General features: G+C 47.3%; 3 protein-coding genes across 6 annotated transcripts; 1 reads left to right on the top strand and 2 right to left on the bottom strand.

Moving 5' to 3' along the window:
* Positions 1-44: 44 nt before the first annotated feature.
* LOC118510772 (excitatory amino acid transporter 3) lies at positions 45-19,975 on the top strand. 2 transcript variants are annotated; one of them, XM_036053038.1, is made up of 10 exons: positions 45-398; positions 15,800-16,034; positions 16,124-16,381; positions 16,450-16,492; positions 16,558-16,597; positions 17,199-17,513; positions 17,582-17,876; positions 17,954-18,088; positions 18,151-18,253; positions 18,326-19,975. In XM_036053038.1, the coding sequence occupies exons 2-10, from the start codon at positions 15,835-15,837 to the stop codon at positions 18,380-18,382; spliced, it is 1,446 nt and encodes a 481-aa protein (XP_035908931.1). In that variant the 5' UTR covers positions 45-398; positions 15,800-15,834; the 3' UTR covers positions 18,383-19,975. The 2 variants fall into 2 exon arrangements, with proteins under 2 accessions (XP_035908931.1, XP_035908932.1); XM_036053039.1 differs by lacking the exon at positions 45-398 and adding an exon at positions 736-787.
* Positions 19,976-20,011: 36 nt separating this feature from the next.
* On the bottom strand, positions 20,012-21,745 carry LOC118510780 (chromobox protein homolog 1-like). 2 transcript variants are annotated; one of them, XM_036053064.1, is made up of 2 exons: positions 21,478-21,745; positions 20,012-21,383 (listed from the first exon to the last, which is right to left on the bottom strand). In XM_036053064.1, the coding sequence occupies exon 2, from the start codon at positions 21,369-21,371 to the stop codon at positions 20,751-20,753; it is 621 nt and encodes a 206-aa protein (XP_035908957.1). In that variant the 5' UTR covers positions 21,372-21,383; positions 21,478-21,745; the 3' UTR covers positions 20,012-20,750. The 2 variants fall into 2 exon arrangements, with proteins under 2 accessions (XP_035908957.1, XP_035908958.1); XM_036053065.1 differs by having other exon boundaries at positions 21,467-21,690.
* A 230-nt stretch (positions 21,746-21,975) lies between these two features.
* On the bottom strand, positions 21,976-24,508 carry LOC118510764 (transmembrane protein 115). 2 transcript variants are annotated; one of them, XM_036053018.1, is made up of 5 exons: positions 24,421-24,508; positions 23,647-24,329; positions 23,498-23,573; positions 23,080-23,436; positions 21,976-23,006 (listed from the first exon to the last, which is right to left on the bottom strand). In XM_036053018.1, exons 2-5 carry the CDS (start codon positions 24,083-24,085, stop codon positions 22,520-22,522), a joined length of 1,359 nt encoding a protein of 452 aa, XP_035908911.1. In that variant the 5' UTR covers positions 24,086-24,329; positions 24,421-24,508; the 3' UTR covers positions 21,976-22,519. The 2 variants fall into 2 exon arrangements, with proteins under 2 accessions (XP_035908911.1, XP_035908910.1); XM_036053017.1 differs by having other exon boundaries at positions 23,647-24,439.
* Between the last annotated feature and the right edge of the window lie 625 nt (positions 24,509-25,133).

The raw sequence follows: 25,133 nt of genomic DNA, 5'->3' as shown, positions 1-25,133 counted from the left end.
AGAGCAAACGCAACAAGCAAAGTTCTCCCGAGTCTCTGCCCACTAGCAACCGCTTCGTGTGGCGTGTCGTGGTAGCAGAAATCCGGTCCGCGTTACAGTTCGGTTTCATCGCTCGTCGCGGAACGTGCTCGTTTTTGCGAACGATTTGCTTTAAACCAACCTGACCACCACCGCGTGTGTGTTTTGCCCTGGACGTGAACGTAACGGCGAGCGCAACCGATCCGGAGTACGCCGATACCAGTGGCTGGAGTGGCTTCCTTTTCTGTGACCGCGGGAAACGAATTCTTATCAGCAGCAAACACAAGCAAAACAACGGGCTGGAAGGCTTTTGACTGCTGCTGCACTACCAGTTAGCTGCTGCTGTTGATCCGCGATCCACCGGGTTGCTTGTACGAAAGGTGCGTTTGGAGTGGTTTTGCCGGTGTCTTCTTGGCTTTATAGGTTTGCGCTAATCCTTTCGGTGTGTTGAGGCTAAAGAAGCGTACGTAGAGTGAGCAAACGACGGATGTGTACGATCAAGTGTCCGGTGTTGCGTTGTGTGATAGGTGCTAGCTGAAGGTACTCTCCCACAGTGCCCAGTGCCGATCGTGGGGAATAAAAACGTGGTGCCTTCTTACTAACAACAAACTGTTCACCCCAAAGCGAACCAACAAAGCTGTGAAATGACGGATGATCGATCTTAGTGGTTGTTTCGTGCTGCTAGTGTCACCACTTACCATCCAATACAAACACACGGAAAACACCAGCGTAAAGTGTCAGTTCGTCTGCGGTCCCAAACGTCGCCGGTGTACGGAATTGTTTACTTAAAAATAGAATCGTAAAGCAAAGAAACAAAAACACAAAACGGTTTAACAAAATGCTTCTTCCACACACACACACGTTCTTTGCGCTTCACGCTATTAGCCGCCCCGGTAGTGCCGGCTTGGAACGAACCGAACGTTCGGTTGGGGTTGGCCAGCTGTTACAATAATAATAAAATGAGACATTGCTTCTAAGTGGCACCCAGGAAGGGTGGCGACCCACCCGTGAACCGTTTAACCGCCCGATCGGTCTCGGAGTGTATGAAGACGGATCTGGTTGAGGAGGCCTCATGTTCGGTGATCGGTCGGTAGCGTGCGTGAATATGATGATCCCGGTGTGATCAAATGACATTGAACTGAACCCGATACGTGTGGGAAATTGGCTAAGTATATTCAACTTCGACAGAAATATTCGATTTGCATGTTGGGTGCGAGGGATGGGAGAGCTTCCAAAAGCCACTCCTGACCGGAGTTCTTTGGTGGAATAAATTACACTCCGATTGGGAGAAGCGATCGTCGCCTGCTCGTCGTTCGCTGATATTTACTTTGACCAATTGCAGTACGCGACACGCATACTGAGTGGCTTCTTCGTCCGGCTTGAATGGGATTTATGAGCGCGGCGCGTAACCGTCTAAAGAACCCGGCTGCGCTTGTTGCAACTCGACGCACTATTCCTAAGCGTTGGAAGATTCTGGAACGTCTTGACGCTTGAGAACTCGGGAGACTCGCGTGGAGCGCGATGACGTGAGCCTTGAGGGGAGATCGGTTGCGACAATTCAAAACTTGGCGTGTGCTTGAATGCGCTTATTTATCGAACAGTCGGTCGAGCTGCGCCACGATTTTTTCGTTATCGGACAGGTGTGCCGCGATAATGAAAAGCTGTACAACCTCATTACTGTGGCGAGCCGGAGCAAAACTCAAGACTACGCGATGCAAGTGGTTAGAGGAGTTGTGAAAAAAAAGGCGCGGACTTTTTTAGTTAGAACCGATCAAGCGATAAGCGATAGGCCACTACTCTACTAGCCAGTGATGGATGTTTGGTTGAACTTAAGATAAAACTTGCATATTTTGAGCAAATTAGAGTTTTTGTTGCGTGACGTCTGTGGGAACGAAGCGACCTGCCAAAGCAAACCCAAACCCAGACATTTTAATAATTTGCATAAGAATCTAAGGAACCGGTTAGAACTGGATAGAAAATCCACGTAATCCAATTCAAATTCTAGGTCCAAAAAGAAAAACCGGTCTTGTAGAAATTGAGCGGATCATCCGCAGCTCCCGCGGGTGATCGCACCCTTGATGGTAGTCATTCAGACGATGTCACGGTTTCCGCACGTTCCGTTACGGTTACGCACATGTCTTGCTTCCCGTGGGTGGGTGGTTGGGTGAAAGAAACTCGAACCTTTCAACACGTCTCGGCCAGCGCAAACCGGGGGGCTAAATATTTAAACTTATGGCGTCTTGTTTGTCCGCCGTTTCCCGTACCGTGCATGTTGACGTTGTACCGGCACGTCGATACGAAGTACTTGAACGCAATGTTTTTTTTTTCTTCAGCTGAACTTGAAGCTACAAAGTCAAATCAACCCTTGAAGGGTTGCGCAATGGAAGTGCTTCGGAAGCGAGGGAAGATCACGTGATCGCGTCTAGCATGTCTTCCCAATTCGAAAGATGGGGCACTTCGGATGGGTCATAAAGTTCGTTCCTCCTACGGTCATGGTGCGGACCCTCTTAGAAATGATTTCTCGGGAGAAATTCTTCATGACCACAGCAAAATAGCATAAAAAAGAAACTGTCTCGATCTTCTACCCGTCTCAGTCTGGGGCGTTTGTGTGGAGACAAAAATAGAGTTTTGCGGACCGCCGTACACTACGATCCGAAGCGGCCGGGAACTGCCACGGGAAGGCATAAATCATGCCGAATGTTTCACGCGAAGTCGATGGTGGTGGTTGGCCGTCGGAAGAAGAAACTGCCGGTGACCTGTTTGTGAACTCACCAACAGACCTACAAGAGTCGTTCGGGATATCGCTCGAGGCTGTCGTCTAGATGCTGATGCTTGCTCATTCATAGATTGAACCCACATGAAGATGACCCACATCTGGGTGATATAAAACCCCCTTGCTTGAAGTGCAAAGGAGAGGTGATGTAACGTCCGCTGGGAGAACTAGTTTCAAGATCACCAGAATTCTCCAGAATCGAAGGTTAGAACTCGTGTGCGACAGCAATCTGGTTTTGGCTTCTGTTGTTCAGGGCCACCCTTTTTCCCTGGTAGGCGCAGTAGGTCGCAGGGGTTGAGCAAAACCTGGTCACTGCTGCTGTCTGTGCTGCAATTGAACCGCACGGGTTTCCGGTGGAAGTTTCGCCCGAGGTATCAGGTTGTGTGTAGACAGGCCCTGTGTGGGACGTGCGGCATCAGATGCAAAAAAGGGCAGATCTCGTCACGTTAAAAACGGTCGGTGATTAATGAGGGTTTCGGTATCGTGTTGCACATTTACTGCACTGTACAGTCCGGTCGCACTGCTCTTCCAGTTATGATGTGCAATATGCGATATGATGGTGGGAAGGCGAGAGCGCCCATTTTGGTGGGTGTAGTACATGGTCACGAGTGATGTATTCGATCGTATTGCATTACTGCGACCGGAACGACAATGCAAATGGGCTTTTGCTTTTGTTTTAAAATAATACAACAACACCATGGAGACAGCCTCTTTTTTCATCTTGCCGATGAGGTGAGAGACGCACCAAAAAGGGCAGTAGCGGGAATGCAAATGTGGACCCACACAGCCTACACTGGCGGAGCGCAGGTTTTATGTGTCCGATGGGAACAGATTTTAAATCAAAGTACCAGGGAAACACATTGTTTGTGTCCTATTGAATGTTGAGTGCTTTTATCGTAAAAGGTATCAAATTTGATGAAGCTTTATGAGGGGGATAAAATTGTTAATGAGCTAAATTTAACAGCACATCATTTTTAGTAGGTTAAAAATTTGGAGAACAAAGTGCACTTAATACCTATGAATGTTATGTGCTGTCCCCCCATCATGAGAGTCATATTTCGTTCGATTCCAATTGGCGGTTTTCTAATTAAAATGTGCAAAACACAAACAAGCATTCGATTTATTTTATTATGTACCACAATAAATTGAGCAAAAACAAATTTGTTTTGGAAAATATGCAATCAAAACCTGGGGAATTCTGGAATTAATTTGAATGCTAATATGCACGTGATTGCAATTGCGAGCTGTGTGAGTGTTTGCACAGAGGCACAAAACAAGTTTTTGAATTTTTACACACACGTTGTTTTGCAACTGAGCGTGCAATATGAAACAATATGAAACAAATATCGCTTTCCGATCAATAAAGCTCATCCAATCTGTTTTCCTAGAAGTGTCAGTCCTGTTTTGCCGATACTCTAGCTATATGGTGGGAGGTGGATTCGGCGAATCATAGGCGCTGTGAGGGATGATGGGAATGCAAATTTGTTGATCATACACACTATCAACGGCGGGCGGACTGGTGGAAAGTTTAAGGACCTAGTTCCCTCAGGTCGCTCTAGTTGACCTATATTTTGTCCCCCAAACAGAAGAGTCTTACAGGAGGCGTTTAAGGATGGCTGATGGTGCGCTTTCGCGCTTAAAATTAAAGTTAACGTAGGCATCATGTTACAAGAGTTAGCAGTGGCTGAAAGTAGAAGGAATATTTTGCCACGTGATCAGTCAGATATGGATATTTTAAAGGCTCTTCAATTTGATGCAAACTCAACTACTTCTTCTCCACAAATTCCAATAAATAAAGTATGGATCCTTCCCCCGAATGGATGTATTCCCTTCTGCACGCAACCGGCATAGCAACAAGTGTTTGCCGCCACTGCGCTTTCTGTTTACTTCGTAATCAATTCTCGATTAGGAACTCACCTGACAGCTTACCCTCACTAAGAGCACACCTTTAAACGTCGGCAGCAGTCGTCGAAGCTGGCCAGAGGGTGCCGGAATAAATGCACCCAAAAAAGCAAGGTTCGCCCAAGTTGGCTAAAGTAGAAGTCGTTAGAAGATCGATGCAAATTGAAGCTCGTGCGGGATGCTAAAAACCTCGCCCCCTCGAACACTTGCCCGACTGTGCTCTTGGAAATCATCAATGATATTATGCCCAACACACGTCATCACCATCGGCGCGAATGATTGCCACTGTGTACAATACTGTGCACCTCTTCTTGAGTGCACTCTTTTGCGCCTGCACACGTCACGTCACTACCCATGATGTACGGTACACAGATGGATGGCCAAAGAGCGATCTTTGCTACCGGTGCATTTGCGGCCTAGACGATGAGCTGAGCGAGGACGTTTGCACATTGGGCGGAACGGGTGTTTAAATGGTGTCTCCCCTCTTAACCACAATGCATCACGTACTATCCCACCTTCAAAACGGGGGCGATCAGCTAAGCATAAGATGAAAAGGCCCTCCAAAGACAAGGCCCCCACACACACACACACACACGGGATGTAGACATGCATGCAAATCGTCGGTACTTGTGAAACGGTGTTAATGAATGTGCACACATTATGCACCCAGAATGCATCGACACGGTTGCATGTGTCACCCCACGGGAGGGTAGGTTCAGAAGGTGTTTCTCGAGAGCGTGATATCCCCTTCCATCTCGCTATCTCGGTTTGACGGTTGTCGCCCCGACACCATCTCGGATGCGGTTGATTCCCGGCAAAGGTTGGCCCAATTTTATCACTCCCTCCAACAAACATCGATTGGAAATGAGGTTTTATTTATATCCGAGCCGGGGTTTTATCCGTCATCTTACAAACGCTGTAACAGTGGGGAAAATCGGTGGAGGGAAATTGCAAATGTGTTTAACCACAGGAGATGAGCTTGGTGGCGCGGTTTGTGCAGCTTAAGAAGTTGCACCTATAAATAGGAATGCAATTTAATGGTGGAAAGTAATAAAGTACGCTAACGCAAACCAGTTTGCCAATTATGAGCGGCACGCCTGCAAGACGCCCGTGTGCCAAGAACGAGGTTTACTCCGAATCTTGCAGGTCACAAATATTACGTCCACCCAAAAGAAAAACCATTCATTTCCGGTTGGACGTTTCGGTGGAACAAGCTGGCGAACCAGCATTCCATCAGGTGCAAGATCGTGCCAAATTTGCTTCCCTCATCGCTGCCGCCGCCGCAGAGCAGCACGGAAGACAGCAGCATCGCTATTAACGCGAGTTTTATGTGGCCATAAATAAAACTGGGCGACTACACACTTGCTTGGCTCTATCGAACAGCGTAAAGTAATGGCTAAACGCTCAATTATTCATTCATAAAACCCCAACAGCGATCGGTCGAACCGCGTTGTAACAAACACATCGATTCAGCATTCCGGGTGCGTCCGGATGGAGGTGGTAGGGACAATAAAAATGGCAACATCAAAATCAATCATCCATGTACAGAGTGACACATGACGCTTCCCTCCATATGGGATTGTTGTTGGAGGACTGGTTGCGAACATTGCAGCACCACATGTTCCTCCATCAGTCGCGCACTGCCTGCACTGATGCTTCGACTGATCTTGCCCTGGATCTTGATCTTGGATCGTGCGAAATGGAAACAGGGGAGAATCGGTGTCAACTTCGAATGGGGCGCGCGTCCACAGTGCGTATGTTGTATTTTTAGGCAGGAACGCTAGCCTGATCGTAAATAATTTTTCCAACATCAACTCGTTAAGATGGTGGTGAAACCGAGGCGAGATCAAGATTCGCAAATAAAAGTGCTGTCTAGTGTATGCGCCGCCGCTCCGATCTTATCAAACCTCCCCAAATGCTTTGTGTGACAGCTGTCCAAAGGTTTACTACTCATTAGTGCATTGTGGGTTGCGCTCCTAGAAAAGATGTCATTTATATGATTAAAAAGAGTTATATTAATAACATAAAACTTCAACTTTGAAGCTGGGTTTGGGTTCCGAATCAAATCTCATCTGGATGAATCCCCTAGCATCAAAAACACGTGGTACACAAATGAGGTTGCTTGGTGGGATATATAGTATGGCGAGTAGATATTCTTATAGGTAGTTTGTCAAAGGCCTTAAAAGATCCTGGTTGAGGTTGAGTTTGAGGCTCAGTCACAGTATGAATTTCCTAGATGAGATTTGAACCCGGCCCCTACCGCATTTTGCTGGTCAGCAGTGTATTGTAGGCTCGTGCCCAACCGTACTACGCTATTGGGTCAACCGAGCGATGAGCTGCTAGAATCCCATTTAAGCTAATATATCATATTGGATTGAAAATCTCATTTCTGGTCATCATAAAACCGAATTATGACCTCATGCCTATTCTGAAAATCTAAAACCCCTTTACAAATTGTATGTTTTTCGCTCGGCCACAAACTCGTCGTCTGTCGTCGGGTTTTATTTGTGTTTATCTTAACACGTTGGTCGTGTAATGTTGCCGCCCGGTTGTTATTAAATGACGGCCACCCCGGAACGACACGAGACGAGATTGTTAATTATTGAGTGATGATCAAACTTGTTTTAATGCTCTAACGACGCAAAAATCTTGTACGCAAAGTATGATATTTTTAAACTATTTGCTCACGATACACGTGCCATGTTTCATGCCGATTCGTTTCAAACGGCTCAACCACTTTATAATAAAACATCGGACGCGTATGATCGCACCAATGTAAAGCGTGATATAAGCTCCAATTTTTCATCCTGCCGTACATTTCGCCCCAAAACTGACGCAAACATAACTCAACAGCCAGAATAACATCTCACCGTGGCTCGCAAAACCCAAGTCGTACACGTTCGCCGTCCGAAACCGTCCGAAACGGCACAATTCAAATCGTATTTTACACGCTACCTGCACAACCAATCTCACCCACTCAACCGGGTGGAGTGAAGCGTACAAAGGGGGAAAAAGGGAATTATATCATTTGGCAAGCATTCGCATTTCATTCAAACATTCGGCCGGGAAAAAACACCCCCGGAGGAAAGGATTTCGCCACAGCATTATTTTATGATTATTTTGTAAAGTCTGCTTCCCCTAGCCGAATCGCCAGCGCCGGGCACATTTGTATGCAGATCAAACAGCACTTTAATTTAACTCTCAACACCCGAAAATCCTTAAATGGAAAGGGCTTTATGCGACCATTCCTTTCCCCCGGTTGTTTGCAGGAGGCACGGTAGACACCTGTTGCTTCCGGTTCGTTCGTTTAATCTCACGCGCTCTCGTGCTCAAACACCAAGAGAGACCAGAAAGTCCTCTCGGGCAAAAATCTGGTGTCCTCCCCTGATGTACTTCGGAGCTTGGAGCACTTTGGAGTTCGGATTAATTGGTATCTCGGGGTACGCATCATATCGCGTAATCCTGGTGGCGGTGGCAGTGATGCCCATTCCCATTCCACCAACTTCGCTGCGTGCAGAATTAATCAAAGACGAAGATGAATAAATTCCAATTTATTGTCCACGGGCGATATTCAGGTCAACCGTGAACTCCGCTTTGACAGGTTCGCTGAACGAGCTCGTACAGTTTGTTGCGAGCCAATTGGCGACTGGCCCATCAGTTGGACTTCTGCTGTCCGCACATTATAAACCCTTCCCTTAGCTCCGTCCGGTCACTTTTGGGAAAATGGCCAACAGTTCTGTGCTCTCGTTGAAGGAAGCAAATTAAATGAATCAACATCAAATCGCAACGCTACTGACACATCTTCGTCAGTCAGTCTTGACATCATCGAACGTGGCTTGCGACACAGGATGAATGGTGAGCATATAAATTGTTTATAATGGCTGTAAGCCTTCGGGGCTTTACTCCATTTCGCTTTCCATCTACCTATTTTACCCGTTGACAAATGATTGCAATAATAGCCGGCTGAGCTTACTGAATTGCAGTTTTCTACCACAATGCACACAATGCTGTCTTCTTCGATCTACTTCGTCCAATTTCCAATGGACAGACTTCCTTGGATGCATTGTATTCTATTTTCGCCGATAAGGGCTACACTTTGTACACCATTCAAGGTATTTCGGTATTGTGTTTTGTGTAGCTTTCGGTGAAAAACTTCCCACCGCAAGTGCACCGCGGATCTGAAGTAAAGGATTTGATTTGTTTGTCTTCCCATTTCCGATGCGGAAAACTTAGGCTTTTCACCCCAACACAACGTTGGTTGTTCCCGGGCTGCCGCCTACAGCTTCCCGACTCCAGTGCTGTTTGTTTGCGTTTGCGGATGTTAAACAGTGCAAGTAAGCAGAAGTTTATCAGCCGATCCTGGGACTGTGCTACTACTGTGTACACCCGAGAAAAGCCGAGACCGATCAATAAACACTGTTGCCGAACGATCGACGGTGCACAAACCCATTTAATGCTGCGGCTAAAAATAAGTAGTACAGACGAAAATGTTTGAAAAATTAGCCACCTAAAAGAAGTTGAAGCTAGTGTACGTAAAATTTGCACAGATGTTGGCAACTTTCGTTCCCGGCAATGTCCGGCCGGCTGGCTGCCCTTTTGTTGACAGGGCGGATGTAATTCAACGTGACGCGTATGCAAAAGGGAAAGGATTTATCTTATTTTTTTTGCTGGGCAATAGAAGATGGGAAAAAGGCCGAACGCTTCGGGCGATAATATTCAAGTCTGTCTGTCTGTCTGGTTGGCTCGCTGGGATGCTGTCTTTTCAATTTGAGCGACCCTTGAACACTGACATCTTGTACGCAAATGTACGAGCGTCTGTGGAGTAGAGTAAGGAGACTGACAACATGACGAAGGGCATCATCAGATAGCTATCGCTAATAAAGTCGCGCTTTTGGGAAGTCTAGCTGAATAGTAAAGCAGTATTTGTCTGACGGATTTGATGGAAGCCTTGTAGCTTGTTTGAACATTTTTTAAATCATTTCTAGTTCGGAAGACTCTAATGCTACTTACAATGAGGTGAAACGCGCAACATACAAGGCAAACAAATAAAAATCAATTATAAACTTTTGCACCGCCAGAAGCACCACATCCGCGCATACATTATTGCACAGGAAAAATTAGTCCACTGCTACTAAACGGCGGTACTGTTAGGAAGTTGTCGCTTAATTGGCGTCTGATGAACCGGATGTTGCATCCTTCGCGGTCACCTGTATCGGTCAGGTGGACATAATAACCTACCCTACCTGCGTAAAAGATGAACGTTTGTAAATTACTACACAGCGTGCGAAACCCTTGACATTGCGCCAAGTACGGCTAGCCAAAACTAAATAGAATCGGAGGAAGCAAAAGTTTTTTTATCAAATAAAATAAATAAGCAATTTAATTTCATGCCTCATTGCCGAGAAGAAAGTTGAAAGTAACGATAATTAATGTTATTATACACGGTAAGGGTCATGTTAACGGTCGTGTAGATGATTCGCTGTAATTAGTCGACAAACTGAACCGAACCGCCGACAGGTACTGGGCGTCTCCATGTCTTCCGACAGCGTGGCGAAAGTGCGAACAGGTGGTTGGCACTAGGTTAAATAAATGAAGGGTGAAATCAATTAATTTTACCATAAGAAGATACAATTACAAATTTTCAACTATTAAAAAAAGCACTTCAAATACAAAATCTCGTCCATGTATCTCGCCTCGAATCGCAGTTGTTTATGCGTCGTTTGTGAGTTGCATATAATTGCTTCTGAAGCATACATTCTCCATAGCGTTTGCCCCGAGCGCTCTGGCCGAGGTAGAAAGAGTTGAAGAAATTGCACCACACACCACAATAAACTTCTCGTCGGTAGGAATGCTGAGATATTTGTATTCTCTCTGGGGCGCCTCGCCACGCTGTGAGTATAGGTCTCTCCTGGCAACAGGTTATTGAGGGTGGCTCACGTAGCAAAGCAAACCCCCTTTAAATGAAGAGGCAAAAGCAAAAGAAACAAGCCCCCCCAGAGTACGCCCAAGAAAACACACCTGTTGCATGCGACGCGGTTCCGACCAAGGAAAGACGAATGCTTAATCGTGATCGATAGAGTATGGGTTGAGATAGGTCAACAAAACAAAACATACGCGAACCATATGGTGCGTTGCCGGAGTAACAGTGAGTTTTTATACTTTTTTGTATAAAATATTTCTTCTTCCTTGGCATTACAATCTAGAGCAAAAAATTACAGCAAAATAGACAGCCCTACGTACGGGGAAGGGGGTCTAGATGGGATTTGAACCCCGGTGCTGTCGTGTAAAGACCGGCACCGTTATCGCCTCGGCCTCCGAACCGCCCCAAAAATATTTATTAACCTTTAAAATTGTGTCTCAGTACTTTTTAGTACTTTAAAGCGCCTAAAGTTATTCAATTTTCTATGCAAAATCACACTTTGCAATAACTTTTTTTTACCAATTACCATCTAACAAGCTCATTGGGAAGCCTCTTTTGCCTCCAAAACATATTCTTACATCCATCAATGAAACCTCACTAATTAATAGGCGCATTCACATTAAGAAACGTGTGTGACATGCATCAAAGACCGCGCTTTGTGTTTTCCGTTAGCGACCAAGCGGTAAAAGGTGTTAATAGGCTACTCATTTGGGTAGGTCAAACACACGCCCGGAAACCATCTACGCTGGATAAATGCTGATACAATCGCGTACGCTTACACAATGGCTGGCTTGTTTAACACCTCGACATTGACCGTGTAGCTCTGTGCAGCTTCTTCGGAAAGCCGCGCGCTACTGAAGGACGAATTGTTTTATTTACTTCCAACTCAACAAAACCTACCTTGCTTCAGCAAAGTTTCCTTTGAAAAAAAAAAAACAATCCTCTCTAAAACCTATTTATTTGACTGACTCTACGGCGCAGAAAATAACCGGAAAACTGTTCTTTCCAGCCACACTTTTCACTTATCACACTGGTCGTCGTCTTGCGTTTGACTCAAGTGACTTCCACCGAAACCGTACCCAACAACCGAGAGGAAGAAAGGCAAGCTTCTTCACACAAAAATTTTTGTGCCGTCTCTATTCTAATTTTGATCCCTTTTTTCACCATCCCTCAACCCACTTGCCACCGTGTTTCCCACCCGTCCGGGTCCCTAGATCGCTCTGTTTGGGAGCGGGTTTTTGTGCGGCCGTTTAAATTTACTTCAATCCATCCCTTACAAAATTCTTGCTCACTCCCAAGGCCATACGTCTCGAAAGGACGCATGTAGGTGGACGCGCAAGCAGTGGTGGTGGTGCACCTCCATTTTATCCCTATCCACCCCCCCCCCCCCCATGTTGAAGAAAAAAGGTGCAAGTGAAAGTGCTGCTCGTGCTCCGCTGAAGCAAATGGAAGCAATTTCAATTCAATGAAAGATAAATCGCATTTCCGTCAAAAATTCAACCCTCCGTCAGGGTGCGCGCTATTCATTCGCATCACTTCCAGAGTTTGCGTGTGTGTGTGTGTTGGGTTAGGGACTAACTGAGAGGCGGGAAAAAATACTTCTCCGCTTTCCTTATTTTCTTTTCCCAACACAGCACTCTTCCCCTTCGTCTTTACCTAGATGTGAGGATGACTCTAGAAGTTTATTTACCGCGCAAAATCTGATTCCTTCGGTAAATGACGCCGAAGCTGGGAGTAGGGATAGCAACAAAAAAAAAACGAGGGAACAAGTACCACAACTGCTGAGAGAACCTCGCAAGGAGTGCAATCGCAACGACCTGATGACGGTGCGACGGTCTCGCGAATAAGGGAAGACACGACATTCCCATAGCACTGGCAAGGGGGCTCTTCGAGGGCAGGATGAGGGGGAATGGTGGCAAAACGGTAAATCTAATTTTCTCCCAAAAAGATTGACTGCGTGCACGCCAGACCACAGCCACCGTTGTTGCCCTCGAAAGTGCCTTCTAAAGCGTCGCGCCCGGCGTACGGTGCAAGGATCTCTGATCCTGATGTTTTACTCATTGCTTCGACATTTTGATGCTCATCAAACAACAACACCACCAGCACCACCCATCAGTCAAACACAATCTGCCCCTACTGTATGGCAGTACCCCCCCAAAGAGGCAGGGGGAGGGGTCATAATTTTAACGATGAAAAGAATACGGCAGCGGGACTTCTGCCGGGACACTCTTGAAATGGGATTAATTTTATTTCGCGTTTCTTCACCTTCATCCAACACCATCCCGCGTGTGTCCTTGCGATTCGACAAGGGGCGATGGGTTGTGATTTTTCTTCACTTAATCTTGGTATCTACGATGTCAGCTCGCGGGGCCCGGCTGTTGCCGTGGTGATGGTGGTATAATCAACGATTGCACGAACTTCACCGACAGGACGGTAGATGATTATTTAGCCGAAAGGACGAACCTCTCCCTTTCGGGAGGTTGAAGCAGCATTGGGGAAGGGACGAGATTGGGGGGTAAAAGCTTGTCGTCCATCTCAACAATCCCGCCCCATTCGGCTGGTACAAGCGTAACTCAACCGCGGGACAAAGAGCCACCCTAGTCGGGGACAATCTGTCAGGGATTCTGGTCAGCAGCGGTACGTGTTGTAAAGTGGTTCGCTAACCGCGTCATAACGATACGGCGAAACGGAGCCGCACATTACAGCGGCCCAAGCCGGATTAGTAGTAGCGTGCAGTACGAGGTGTGGTACGTCCCAAAAAAGGAAAGGAAAGGAAAGGCTGCAGCAAATTGTGTGCCTTCGCTGGATCTCTGCTTTCCAGAAGGACTCCATCAACCAGGGGCCCACCACACCAATCCATGGATGCATCTCTATCATTACCAGAGATCTCCGGACTGAAGCTGGTGAAAAACCTTTGATTTTAGTTCGTCCGTCCATCCGTCCGTTTGCCGTAACGGAAGCACGATAGTTGAAATGGCTTTCAATTCCACGAAATACCGGGGCTGTGCGCAACAACATGTTCATGTTACAGATTTTGTGTGCTAGAAGGGAGAGCTTTCCATATGGTACCGTGGCCCTGCTCAGTTCCTGGGAGAGAGTTCAAACGGGAACTTTGAAGGAGGCCTGGTTTGTCCTTTTTTTTCTTTTTTGGTGCCCCTGATGGTGTCAGTTAAAGTCCACCACACACACACACACAGTACTACTTCGATGCATTTTAATCCATACAGTACACGCGATTGTATCCGACAGTCGACGGCTAAGTGCCTTGTTTTCCGGTATCAGGAACTAACGAATAAAAAACCGGGAAAGTCCTTTAAAACTCCCTTTTCTGCCCTCGTGTCGTTGCTTCGACAGGCTACTGTTGAGTCTTGTAAACGATGTCAAGTGCGCATTAAACTACCAATGGCTTCCGACTTGCCTTTTACCCCCGATTGCTCATCCGCTCCAAACGCCGCTCCAAATCCTCCGACAATGCACTACATCATGTCGCGCGGTCCGTTCAAAAGGGGCCGTAGATGGGCCGCACGAAGGATGTCCCCGTAGGTCACTAGTCGTCGTTAAAAAATGGTCGTATTTTCCAAACAGTCTGCTCGACTCGACGATCCGGGTTGTTGATAAAGTGTGATGCACAGCAAGATGAGATCATTTCGCGGCTTTCTTCGTCCGCTGTTTTGTGCTTTAAGTAATGTGAATGCTTCTTCTGCACTGCATCACTTTTTCTCCCCCCCCGTAGCGTGAAGCAACAAACGGAGCGTGTTTGCAAAAAGCATGGCTGATAATTGATAGAATCAACTGGACTGACAACACTTAACACTAGTCGATGAGTGATGAGTGTGCGGATGATCCAATGGCGCTTTTGTTTTGCTTGAGTCGCAAAGGGGTGGTTGTTTGTAGGAACATGCCGATGCCGATGGCGGTCAAGTTCGTACCTATCATCTGTCTGTCGGTCATGGGCAAAAGCTCAAGACGGTCCAGATTCCAGTTGGGACACACGTTCGCAGCAACTGCACGAGCGATTAGCTCCTTATCAATCGAACGTGCAATAAATGGGTTGTCTTAGAGTGATTTAATCTTCATCTGCCTGATTGGATTCTATGGGTGCGCCAAGAAGCGACACCGTGGACAGTCGTCTGTAATGCATGTCACACCTTACCAGATAAGATACAGAGCGCTAGGTGTTTCTGGTTATCTAACAAGCGCACTGTATATTGCTCCCAGAAATAGGTCCATGCACTTTAATCTGCAGTATCAGTCAATCTGCATGTGGTTAAAACACTCCCCAATTCATTTAGTCATATTAGAGCCAGCAATCGCAACACCCATTTCAGATAACAGATACTTCACAGTTATGACACTGTCTCGGCAGATAAGGCCACCGCTGTTACTGCTGGTGCTGATGAGTCCTAAACTAATGATTGGATTAATTTTTGCGCTCTTCTTGCCCGGCATTCAGCAAAACCGGCTTGAACCAGAAACCATTGAACGGAGTCGGAACGTCCAAATTAGCCACAAAACGCATCGCCCACCAATTGGAGCATCTACATATTTCAATTTAAAGACCTTCTCAGAACATAAGAGATCTATTAAAATTAAGCCCTGCTTTGCGTTCCTTTTGTATAATAAAGTTGTAATTAAAATATCTCCTTCCTAGGAAGAATTCCTTTTGCCATTTACAAAACCATAATGACGACGCGATGGCGTCGTTTTGTATAATCTCTTCCAAACTCATCCCCCACAGCCGACATTGTTTAGTATTCACACCTTCAGGCGTTTGTACTCTTGTTTTCATCGCATTTAAAGCGGAATATTCCATCCAAGCCAGGCTGAGGCACACGATAATAGCAACATTTGTTTAGACTTTTTATCGCTCACCTTCAGCAGCTGCTAAACCTGTTGATACAATTAATCTTGAAGCTTCTTGCGGTCGTCCACCGTTCGGGAGAGAACGGTGCGGGCTTATCGTTTGTTTTTCCTCACACCGAAATGGGAGAAAATATGTCACGAGCAACGTCTCGCGGTCGTTAACAATTGTTTACTGGAAAGCTGGAATGTACTGAAGATACGGGAGCAGCGCAATAGCAAGATGGCATCATAATTCAATCGTCTCCCGCCTCCCTTCGTGTGCGTACCCTACACCGGGTAAAGATGTCACTGAACAGATGTGTCTCTTGTGCCTCTTCCGATAGATCTACGCCACACCTTCCAGCGTCTCTAGGCGAACATGTCGAACTCGTACGCGACTACAGGCGCACGGCCAACGTCACGATGGAAGCGGTTTGTAAAGTCGAACCTGCTCACCTTCCTGACCGTGGTCGGCGTGTTCGGTGGCACGGCGCTCGGCTTGATGCTGAAGAATTCCTCCGAACCGTGGACACAGCGTGAGGTGATGTATATCCAGTATCCGGGCGATCTGTTCCTACGGTAGGGTTCCAATCCTATCTATCCAGCGGAAGAAGCGGAACCAGCAATCCCTAATCCAAAAACCACCCATCCCAACCCCTTGCTTTCAGGATGCTCAAGTGTCTGATCGTGCCGCTGCTCGTGTCGTCGATCACCAGTGCGATCGGTTCGTTGGATTTGAGCATGTCGAAGAAGATCGCGTTCCGGGCCATCGTCTACTACTTCACCACGACGATCTGTGCCGTCATCCTGGGCATTATACTGGTCAGCACGATTCGACCCGGTGCGGGCCGTGATGTGAGCACTATGGGTGGCAAAGCTACCACGCGACAGGTGCTTACGGCCGACACACTGCTAGATCTCATAAGGTAGGTTGCTGCTGGACCTCAATGCCTGGAGTGGAAATTGATATCTCTCGTGTCTCTCCTATTTGCAGAAATCTATTCCCACCGAACATTATCCAGGCCACAATGTTTCAGGTAAGCGAACTCATGATGCATAGGCCTCTGAGCGACACAGCTAACACTCTCAATATTTCTTGCAGTTCCGAACCATTCTTGTCCCTCCAGCAAATGCTACCGGTGGTAAGTAGTTCCAGCGCACTAGCATTTCGCACCGGAAGTACAGCTGTGCGATCCGCAATTTCTACACACGCGTATAGTTCCCCTGTTTCGCTACGGTGAGGGGGCTTTGCATGGGGCAATTTTAATAGACCTCCCGGTTTGGGGATCGCACTGCCCCCCCTTCCAAAACATCAAACAAAAACGGTTGCAGGAAACTCTCACGAAGCCGCTGCTCAACAACGGATGAGCCAAAATGGAGCTTCTAATCACTATCGGCCCTGCCCCACCCCATCCCCCTCCACAGCAATATCCCTCAGCTTGGTTCCCCACCGAGCGGGTCCGAGGGAAAAGAATAAATTGCGGAAACGTTCACTTGTCACCGTCATATCAATTTTAGGGGTAATCTACCCGGGATCGTACGTATGCGGTCAGTGCTGGGGCCGAGTGAATGCCTCGCGCGAACCGTTTACCGTCAATTGTGCGAGGTGACCTTCGGGAAGGAAATCCCTAACCGCGGTACACCTCGACACCTACCTTAATTGTTGGCGAATGCGAAAAGTATTGGCACTTCACTGGCCGCCTATTAATGCGATCTCTTTCTCCTGCATGTTGCGTACTACAGTTCCCTTGACACAGTACAAGATCACTTCCGAGTTTACCGAGGGTACGAACGTGCTCGGTCTGGTGATGTTTAGCGTAGTGCTGGGCACGTGCATAGGCAAGATGCGCGAGAAGGGCAAACCCCTGCTCGGTCTGTTCGAAACGCTCAGCGAAGCGATGATGATCATCACCTCGTGGGTAATCTGGATTTCGCCGATCGGTGTGCTGTTCCTGGTCGCTGCCAAACTGCTCGAGATGGCGTCCTTCGTCGAGGTGCTGGGACAGCTCGGCTGGTACTTTATGACTGTGATGCTGGGACTGATGCTGCACGGATTCGGTAAAAAATTGCCCCGCTATCGGAACTTCTATTCGAAACTCTAATTCCCACTGGACTGCTTCCTTCAGGTACAATTTCGGTAATCTTCTTCCTCACGACGCGCAAGATGGCGTTCCCCTACATTGCCAAGATGAGCCAAGTGTTGGCGACTGCATTCGGTACCGGATCTAGCTCGGCCACGATGCCCATCACGATCCGCTGCCTGGACAATATGGGCATCGATCCGCGTGTGACGCGCTTCGTCATTCCCGTCGGTGCGACGATCAACATGGACGGTACGGCACTGTACGAAGCTGTCGCCGCCCTGTTCATTGCTCAACTACGTAATATTCATCTGACCTTTGGTCATATCGTCGCTGTGAGGTAACGTCATCGTCCCAGGGTGGTGTCACAGAATCTGTGCTCTTTTTGGTGATAAAAGCTGTCTTTCCTATCCTCAGTGTGACTGCCACGGCTGCCTCTATCGGTGCGGCCGGTATTCCGCAAGCCGGACTTATCACGATGGTCATGGTGCTGGACACTGTAGGATTGCCGGCCGAGGATGTTACCATCATTATTGCCGTTGATTGGCTGCTGTAAGTAACGCTCGGCGAGGCAAGAAAGCAATTGATATTCAATATCTCCTCTCTCCAAACAGCGATCGATTCCGTACGACCATTAACGTGATGTGCGACGCTCTGGGAACGATTCTTGTCAACTCCCTGTCGAAAAAAGATCTATCCGGTGAAGCCAACGGCCATGTAAGCATCTCAAATGATATCCTGTTTTAGAAAACCCTAACTAAAATATCCTTTTCTGTGTCCACGTTTTAGCTGGAACTGGCTGAACCACACGAGCTGGTAGAATTGCGACCAGACCAGAAGGAATAGACGCCAATCTCCACTGTTCCCAAACGGTGCCGGCAGCACTCCGGACCGCACATCAACTTTTCATCCCTTTTGCCCCAATACACTAGAACGCATGGTTGTTCTGCATTTGATGCCGCAAAATGGGGCAGCACGTTCGTTCGTGTTATACGTAACAGTTGTACGTAGTAATAGAACATCAACCCGAACCGTTTCCGGACATATCTTTTCTTTGCGGACACACACGATCTTCATTAGCGATCGGTACTGCGGAGTATGGGCTTCCGGAAAGGCAATGACGAACAGAGCTCACAGCATTCTCATTCTTTTACCCTAACGAAATCGACGGCCAAGGTCTGCTCGTACGTTTCCTTGATGGGAAGTGTGGCATTTCGTACCCCCACGGACCTCTCGCGCTCCACATTCGGTACACTAACGATTAAGGCCTAGCAATGCTCAACAATCTTGAGAAAGGGTTTCGCGGAAATGGAGTGTCGCACTAAACCCCACTACTGCCTCCCCCATCACCCCACCCCCCGCCGGCACCCCGTTACCGTTTCCATTTTCTTCACCCAAACACGTGCTCTACTAGCCGGAACACAACCCCGAAACCAAAACATCCGCTAAAGCCGCGATCGCGTGTGATTGTATGTATGTATGTGTGTATGTGTGTGTGTGTGTGTGTGCCATGAAACAATAGAAACACGACAATAGGCAAATATATAGGATATACATATATTGTAGGGAATATTGGGAGAAGAAAATTCGGACGCACCGACGACAACTACGCCGACCGGTGGTGCGCCGTGCGTTAGGGACAGAAACACATTTCGATCGATTGTGTTAAATGATTAGTGTGGTAAGGTTATAGAAACACGAAAAAACTAAAACACATAACAGTATCTCTATGTAAGCAAAAGGGTGCAAAGCACGATCAGACTTTGCGCGAAGAGGAATTAGAGAAGAGACAACATAGACCCGGAATCTGGACCAGGATGATGGCAGGATACAGATATATACGGAATAGATCGTTTAGTAAACCCGTTCGGACTCAACTGGCGTGTGTAAATGGCATTGCCTTGCTCCACGTGTGTCTTCTCACACACACACATTCTCCATCACCCCCTCCCCTTCCCCAGTCTAGCGGACATCGATGTTATATACGTGTGTATGTGTGTACCATATATGGATGTTTAATAACTCACCTGTAGACTCTATCTGTTCTGGTGGATGCGCTCACTACTACTATTGCCCCCAAGCGGTAACTTCCGTCGTGTTTCGGAGCTTCCGAAACAGCGTTCCGGTGTCTTCCTTTACTTCCGGTGCATTTCACTTGCGTTTTTGGTACACTTCCGTTCGGTAAGGGTCCGCTTCCTTTTGGTTCAGCAAAACAACTATACAGAGGGCGAAAGAGAGAGAGTGAGTGAGTGAGAATACGAAAGTGAAGAGGATCGTGCATTAAGAAGGGGGGCTTACCGGAAACCCAGAGACAGAGGCGCGTAAAAACCCCTAGATTTTAGTCAACTTTTCGGCGTCAACGCGTGCTGCGTCAAAGCAAAATGATGTGTTTGTATATTTCAAAATACTTACAAATATATTTTAATGATTCACCTTTTGTATCATACTTTTCATTTATTCTTCCGTTTTTTTTTCTTCGTTTCTTTTTGTTCGCAACATGCTGGTTTGCTTCACTAATTATTACCTTAATTTTTTTCTAATTAGTTTGTTCCTCGGTTATGCAATGTATGAGAATGATTTGGATTTTATTTTAGTTGCTCGAAATCATCTCAACACAGTACACATTGGAACATGTTTTTGCAGTATGGCTGCCTCAAGACAGGCGACTTCTTTGTTGTTCGAACGCGAATATACATTTCCCCGAGCGCTAGATGAAAATTCCAGACCGAAGTTAGAGAGAACTGTTTGAAGATATATGCGGCAAACCGATTGGAATTCATTACCATGTGTGTAGAGAGCATGTGTACCGTTGTTTGTGTGTGTGTGTATCGTTCACTGTAATTACTTCTAAACCGAAGTCTAAATTTAAGATGGCAAATAAAAACCATTGTTAAATGTACCTCCTATAGCTCGCTCAGATTTCCGGGTCGGGCTCGTCCACTTCTTCCCGGTCGCACAGTAAAACGCGCCTACTATCAACGGAACTAATGTTACATGTATTTCTGATAATTCAAGTATTATAATTTGCCAACATATTTGTTATTGGTCGCAAAGTAATAGAAATGAGATAAAGTAAGGAAGGGGGGGGGGGGGGAGAAAAGACGTAGTCAAAGACTCCTATTAACTAAAACTCCACACCAACCAACTTGCAGACGACCGCATCCGGCCAATCTGGTCGTGAATCGCGCATTGCGGAACGGCCGGACCGAAGGCCTTACGATGTGTCGACCGACTGCCAGATCAGGCGCTCCTCGTAAAAGTCTATTACAAGCTGTGGGCAATGCTTCCGCGCGTCCTTCGACTTGACCAGCTGCGCCCGATCCTTGTCCTTCCATTGAATCAAGAACAGCAGCTCCTTGTCACCCTCCGTTGCGCCGAGAATCTTCTCCGGGATGTAACCTTTCTCGAACCCGTTCATCTCCTCGACCTGCTCCGCATCGGCCGACCGCGCGTCATCGTCATTCGATCGGGTTTTGCTGGATGATTTCGTCGACGCACCGTCACCGTCCCGCGCACCTTCATCATCCGAACCGTCGGCATCGTCCGAATCGCCGCCGGTTCGCTTTTTCTTGCCCGCCGTTCGCTTTTTGCTGGACTCCTTTTTGTTCGCATCGGTGCGCGACTGTTCGAACGCTTTGATCAGCTCCGGGCAGTCGAGATTTTCACGCGGCTCCCACGAGTTGCTGCTCGAGTCGTACCCCTTCCATTTCAGCAGGTATTCCACCTTACCCTTGCGCTCCCGGCGGTCCACAATCTTCTCCACAACGTACTCCTCCTCCGTGTCGCTGTCATCGCTGTTTCCGTTCGTATTTTTCGGTTCCTTCGTGCGACCCATGGTTCTTTTCGACTAAAAGTGAAATGAAACAAACAAAAGAAAGAGTGCCATAACCAACACTGTACCGACGAGTGCAATGCGGCATTCGATGGTACCTTGGCCTTACCGTTTTAGTACACGGTCGTGGTGTGCTGACGGTTGTTCGTTGAATTGAGCTTCAGATAATACTGCCGAAACACACAACTGTTGTAACACGAATGTTGAGCGACTTGCCCGTTTTCTGCTGCGTTTTCACAACGATTCAGCAGAAGCGACGCTTTGAGTTTCTGTGGTATTGTGATGGCGTTTCTTTGCCGCGAATAATGCAGAAATGCGGCACGTTTACATCGGCGGGGCTCAAGTGTTGGGATCACGACACGATGAAGCGCTGCAGTTTGACAGATGCGCATTGCGGTGGGAAGCCATTTTGAAATGACCGTTCCTCTGCAGACCGTTGCTCTGTTGCTACTTTTTGAAATTTCATTCTTTATTAACGAAGCTTAAGCAAATTAATTTAAAAATTATCAAAACAATTTTTCAGCAACATAACCCCATCGTTAGACAATACGGCGTCAAGCCGTCATACTGAAATTATGAATAAAATAAATAAATAACTCCACCAATGTTTATTTGACTCAATTGTTATTGTTTTATTTTCATTTCTTTGTCGCTTGGTTTTTGTCAGATAAATCTGAGAGGATTGTGAAGAATAAGATCGACCATCGAACGCTGCAATAATAATAATATCATCTACCAACGTTGCCACGCTCTCTCTTTCTACCAACTCCTTTCGCCATCACATCACTAAATTGCATTAATCAAAGCCGTAGAATATAGACGGGTACGATCACTAGTTTTTGAAAAGCACAATTGTTTGCACATTGTGTTATAATTATTGGTAAATTTTGAAATCAAATCGCTCCTAAATTCAAGGGTATGCTTGTCTCAGCTTCCCCTTTTCACTGGTCCAGAACGGGAAAGAAAACTTCTACGCCAAACACACTCGATACGCCACGAAGGTATTATATGGGGGAGGGGGGGGAGGGAGGATGGGCAAAATAAACAAATACGAAACAGAAACAACGCTTAAAGCTATGCCGAAGGCTTGTTATGGTACTAGAGTTGTTGTGACCGGAAGGGTGCGAAATGGGGCTGTAACGTTACACCGCTTACATTGTGGACGTTGGTGGCCCTCCGGGAGGTACACCGGTACTACTACTGCTGCTGCCACTTGCGTCCACTGCGTCCAGATTGATCAGGTTCGAAGAAACAGAAGAGGACGCGGGCAAGCCCGTCACTGGTGCAGTGGACGGTAGACTCGTCGTGCTGGTCGCGCTGGGCAAGGATGAGCCAGCAAGAGGCTTGCCACTGCTGCTACCACTACTGCTGGTCGACGCGATCATCGAAGGTGGCGGAGGTAGCGCTATCGCTGGACGATCCACCGTCATAGGGAAACCCTGGAACGGTGGCAACCCACCAAACTGCTGCTGGTGCTGACTATGTCCATGGCTGTGTCCATGCCCGTGACCATGGTGGTGCCCATGATGGTGATGCTTTCCTGTGGTAGTTTGCGGGAATGACTTCGGGACGGTGTTCTGACGACTAGAATCGGTCGTTTTGGACAACCGTTCGCTGAGTGCTTTTAGCGCAATTTGCCTAAAAAAATTAGGTAATATTGTATAATGTGTGTGTGTGTGTTGGTGTGTTAACTTCATGCGCACGACCATACCTTCGCCTTTCCATATCGTGCGGATCTACCCCCGGCAACTGTACGCTGACCGATTGTAGCGACGAAGAGTTTGACTGTTGCGGACTTAACCGTTTCACTAGCCCTATTCGCAAGCAGCCCAGATACACCGGGTTGGCAATGACCGCTATGAATGGTTGCAGCACGTTCGGGAAGAAGCTTGCAAAGCGGAAGTTCTCCGCACTGTCACCCCGCGTACCATTCGAGTGTCGCTGATAGAAGCGCAGATAAACCCAGGACACGTACAGACCCGATGCAAACATTGCCGGGTATGTGCCATCTAGTAGCCCGCAAGCCCATAGCAAAATTGCAGCTATGACAACGGTCAGCGGCACGTTTCTGTCAGAATTATTTTATCAATCAGTGAGCTGGCCGAGCGAAGTTTTGATTATGCACTTACCGGTTGGAGAATTTACCGAGCGGCGTTCGGGCTATTAGATGGTCGGGCATTATCTGCGTAACGGCTACACTTATTGCTGCAATGGGAAAAGCGAATCCAAAGGGTAAATTCATGCACTTCTGAAATAGTAAAACCCACCCATAACCTACCTGCGTTCATTCCAGCAAGCCCGTAAATACGAACGTTAAATAGAATCTCCGCATCTTTGGTTATCATCGAGTAGAACAGATAGTAGAAGCTGGTCAGGATGGCCACCCCCGTGTTGGTGATGGCAAAATAGTGCAACATTTCCATCTGGCCCCAGGACGGTTCGATCAGCTTGCCGCACAGCCCCACCGTTACCAGGTCCACCAGCACCTCCCAGTAGTGCTGCTCGATGAAGAAGTAGGTAAAGATGGTCCACACCCAGAACGTCGGTGGCATCAGATAGCCGGGCGTAACGCACAGCAGTACGGAGATGCGCTCGGAGAAGGAAATCATATACCCGACCAGCGTTGCGATGCAGATGAACTTGATCGAAGTCGACGTACTGCCCAGCAGGGCCGACATCTGCTGCCGGATGTAGATGGCATTGTTGCTGCTAGCCATCGTCGTGTGTGTTCGCGCGGTCTCGATCGCCCGAGGATGTCCCTGCCGTTCCCGTTTACTTCCCGTTGCACCGCAGAACGCGCCCTGATCGGTATCTTAACATTTATGCCGTGTCAGCAGCAGCAGTTGCGGCAGCACCGATGACGATAACAACAGCAGCAACGGCGGCAGTAACGAACAGGGCAGCCACAGACCTTTGCAGTGGTTGTCATACAAACGCGATACCGGCTGGCAGGTACACAGGCTGGAAGAAATGGCCGAAATTAAGGATTGCTTTCGATAGTCAAGGGAATTCAAGTTGCTGCGGTCGATTGGTTCGCGATTTGTAAATTTACCACTTTTGATCGCTGTGTTGTTTTGCTGTAATGTCAAAATAGTTTTTCTGCGCGTTGCTGTGTTTGTGTGCGTGCAAGAGGTAGGTTATACGTGCGAGTGGAAAACTCAGCCGCTGGAATGTATTTTGTAAATAGCGACTTTTACAACGATTTACTGCTTTTTATCTGATATTCACGTTATGAAGAAGTATCTTAAAAGGTTTTCTAATGAAAATAGGAAGATAATGCTTCCACATACTTGATACAAATGATTTTTTCGCAACTACAAAGAGAACGATAGTTCGGAACGGAAAGCCGGATTGACAAGTTCCTAGACTTCCCTTACTCGATGAAATGTTGATCGATTCATTGGATGCAACGCGTGCATCAAACCAGAAAGGATTTTAAATCTCGCATATCACCTATATTTTTACCAAACCCGCCGAAAATATTCTTGGCCGGAGATCGAGATGAATCCAACATTGTATTCATCAGGCCGATGATGGTCAACCTACAGAATTCCGCATCTAATTGCTACCGACTAAAAGTAGTCCGCAAGTTCATAATAACAGCTCTCAAAATACCCAAGTTCATAAAGTTTATTTCTAAATAGGCTGGACTTTTCCTTGTTTTTCATAACACACCACAACCGCTAGTGGGAGGGGGGGTGCCTAAACATCCGATTCCACCTTCGATTCATGCAGGGTCGTGTTGCGCCATTGGAACCTGGAGGC

Source organism: Anopheles stephensi, chromosome 3, assembly GCF_013141755.1.
Source record: "Anopheles stephensi strain Indian chromosome 3, UCI_ANSTEP_V1.0, whole genome shotgun sequence".
NCBI classification, from domain to species: domain Eukaryota; kingdom Metazoa; phylum Arthropoda; class Insecta; order Diptera; family Culicidae; genus Anopheles; species Anopheles stephensi.
This window is presented reverse-complemented; position numbering and strand designations above follow the sequence as displayed.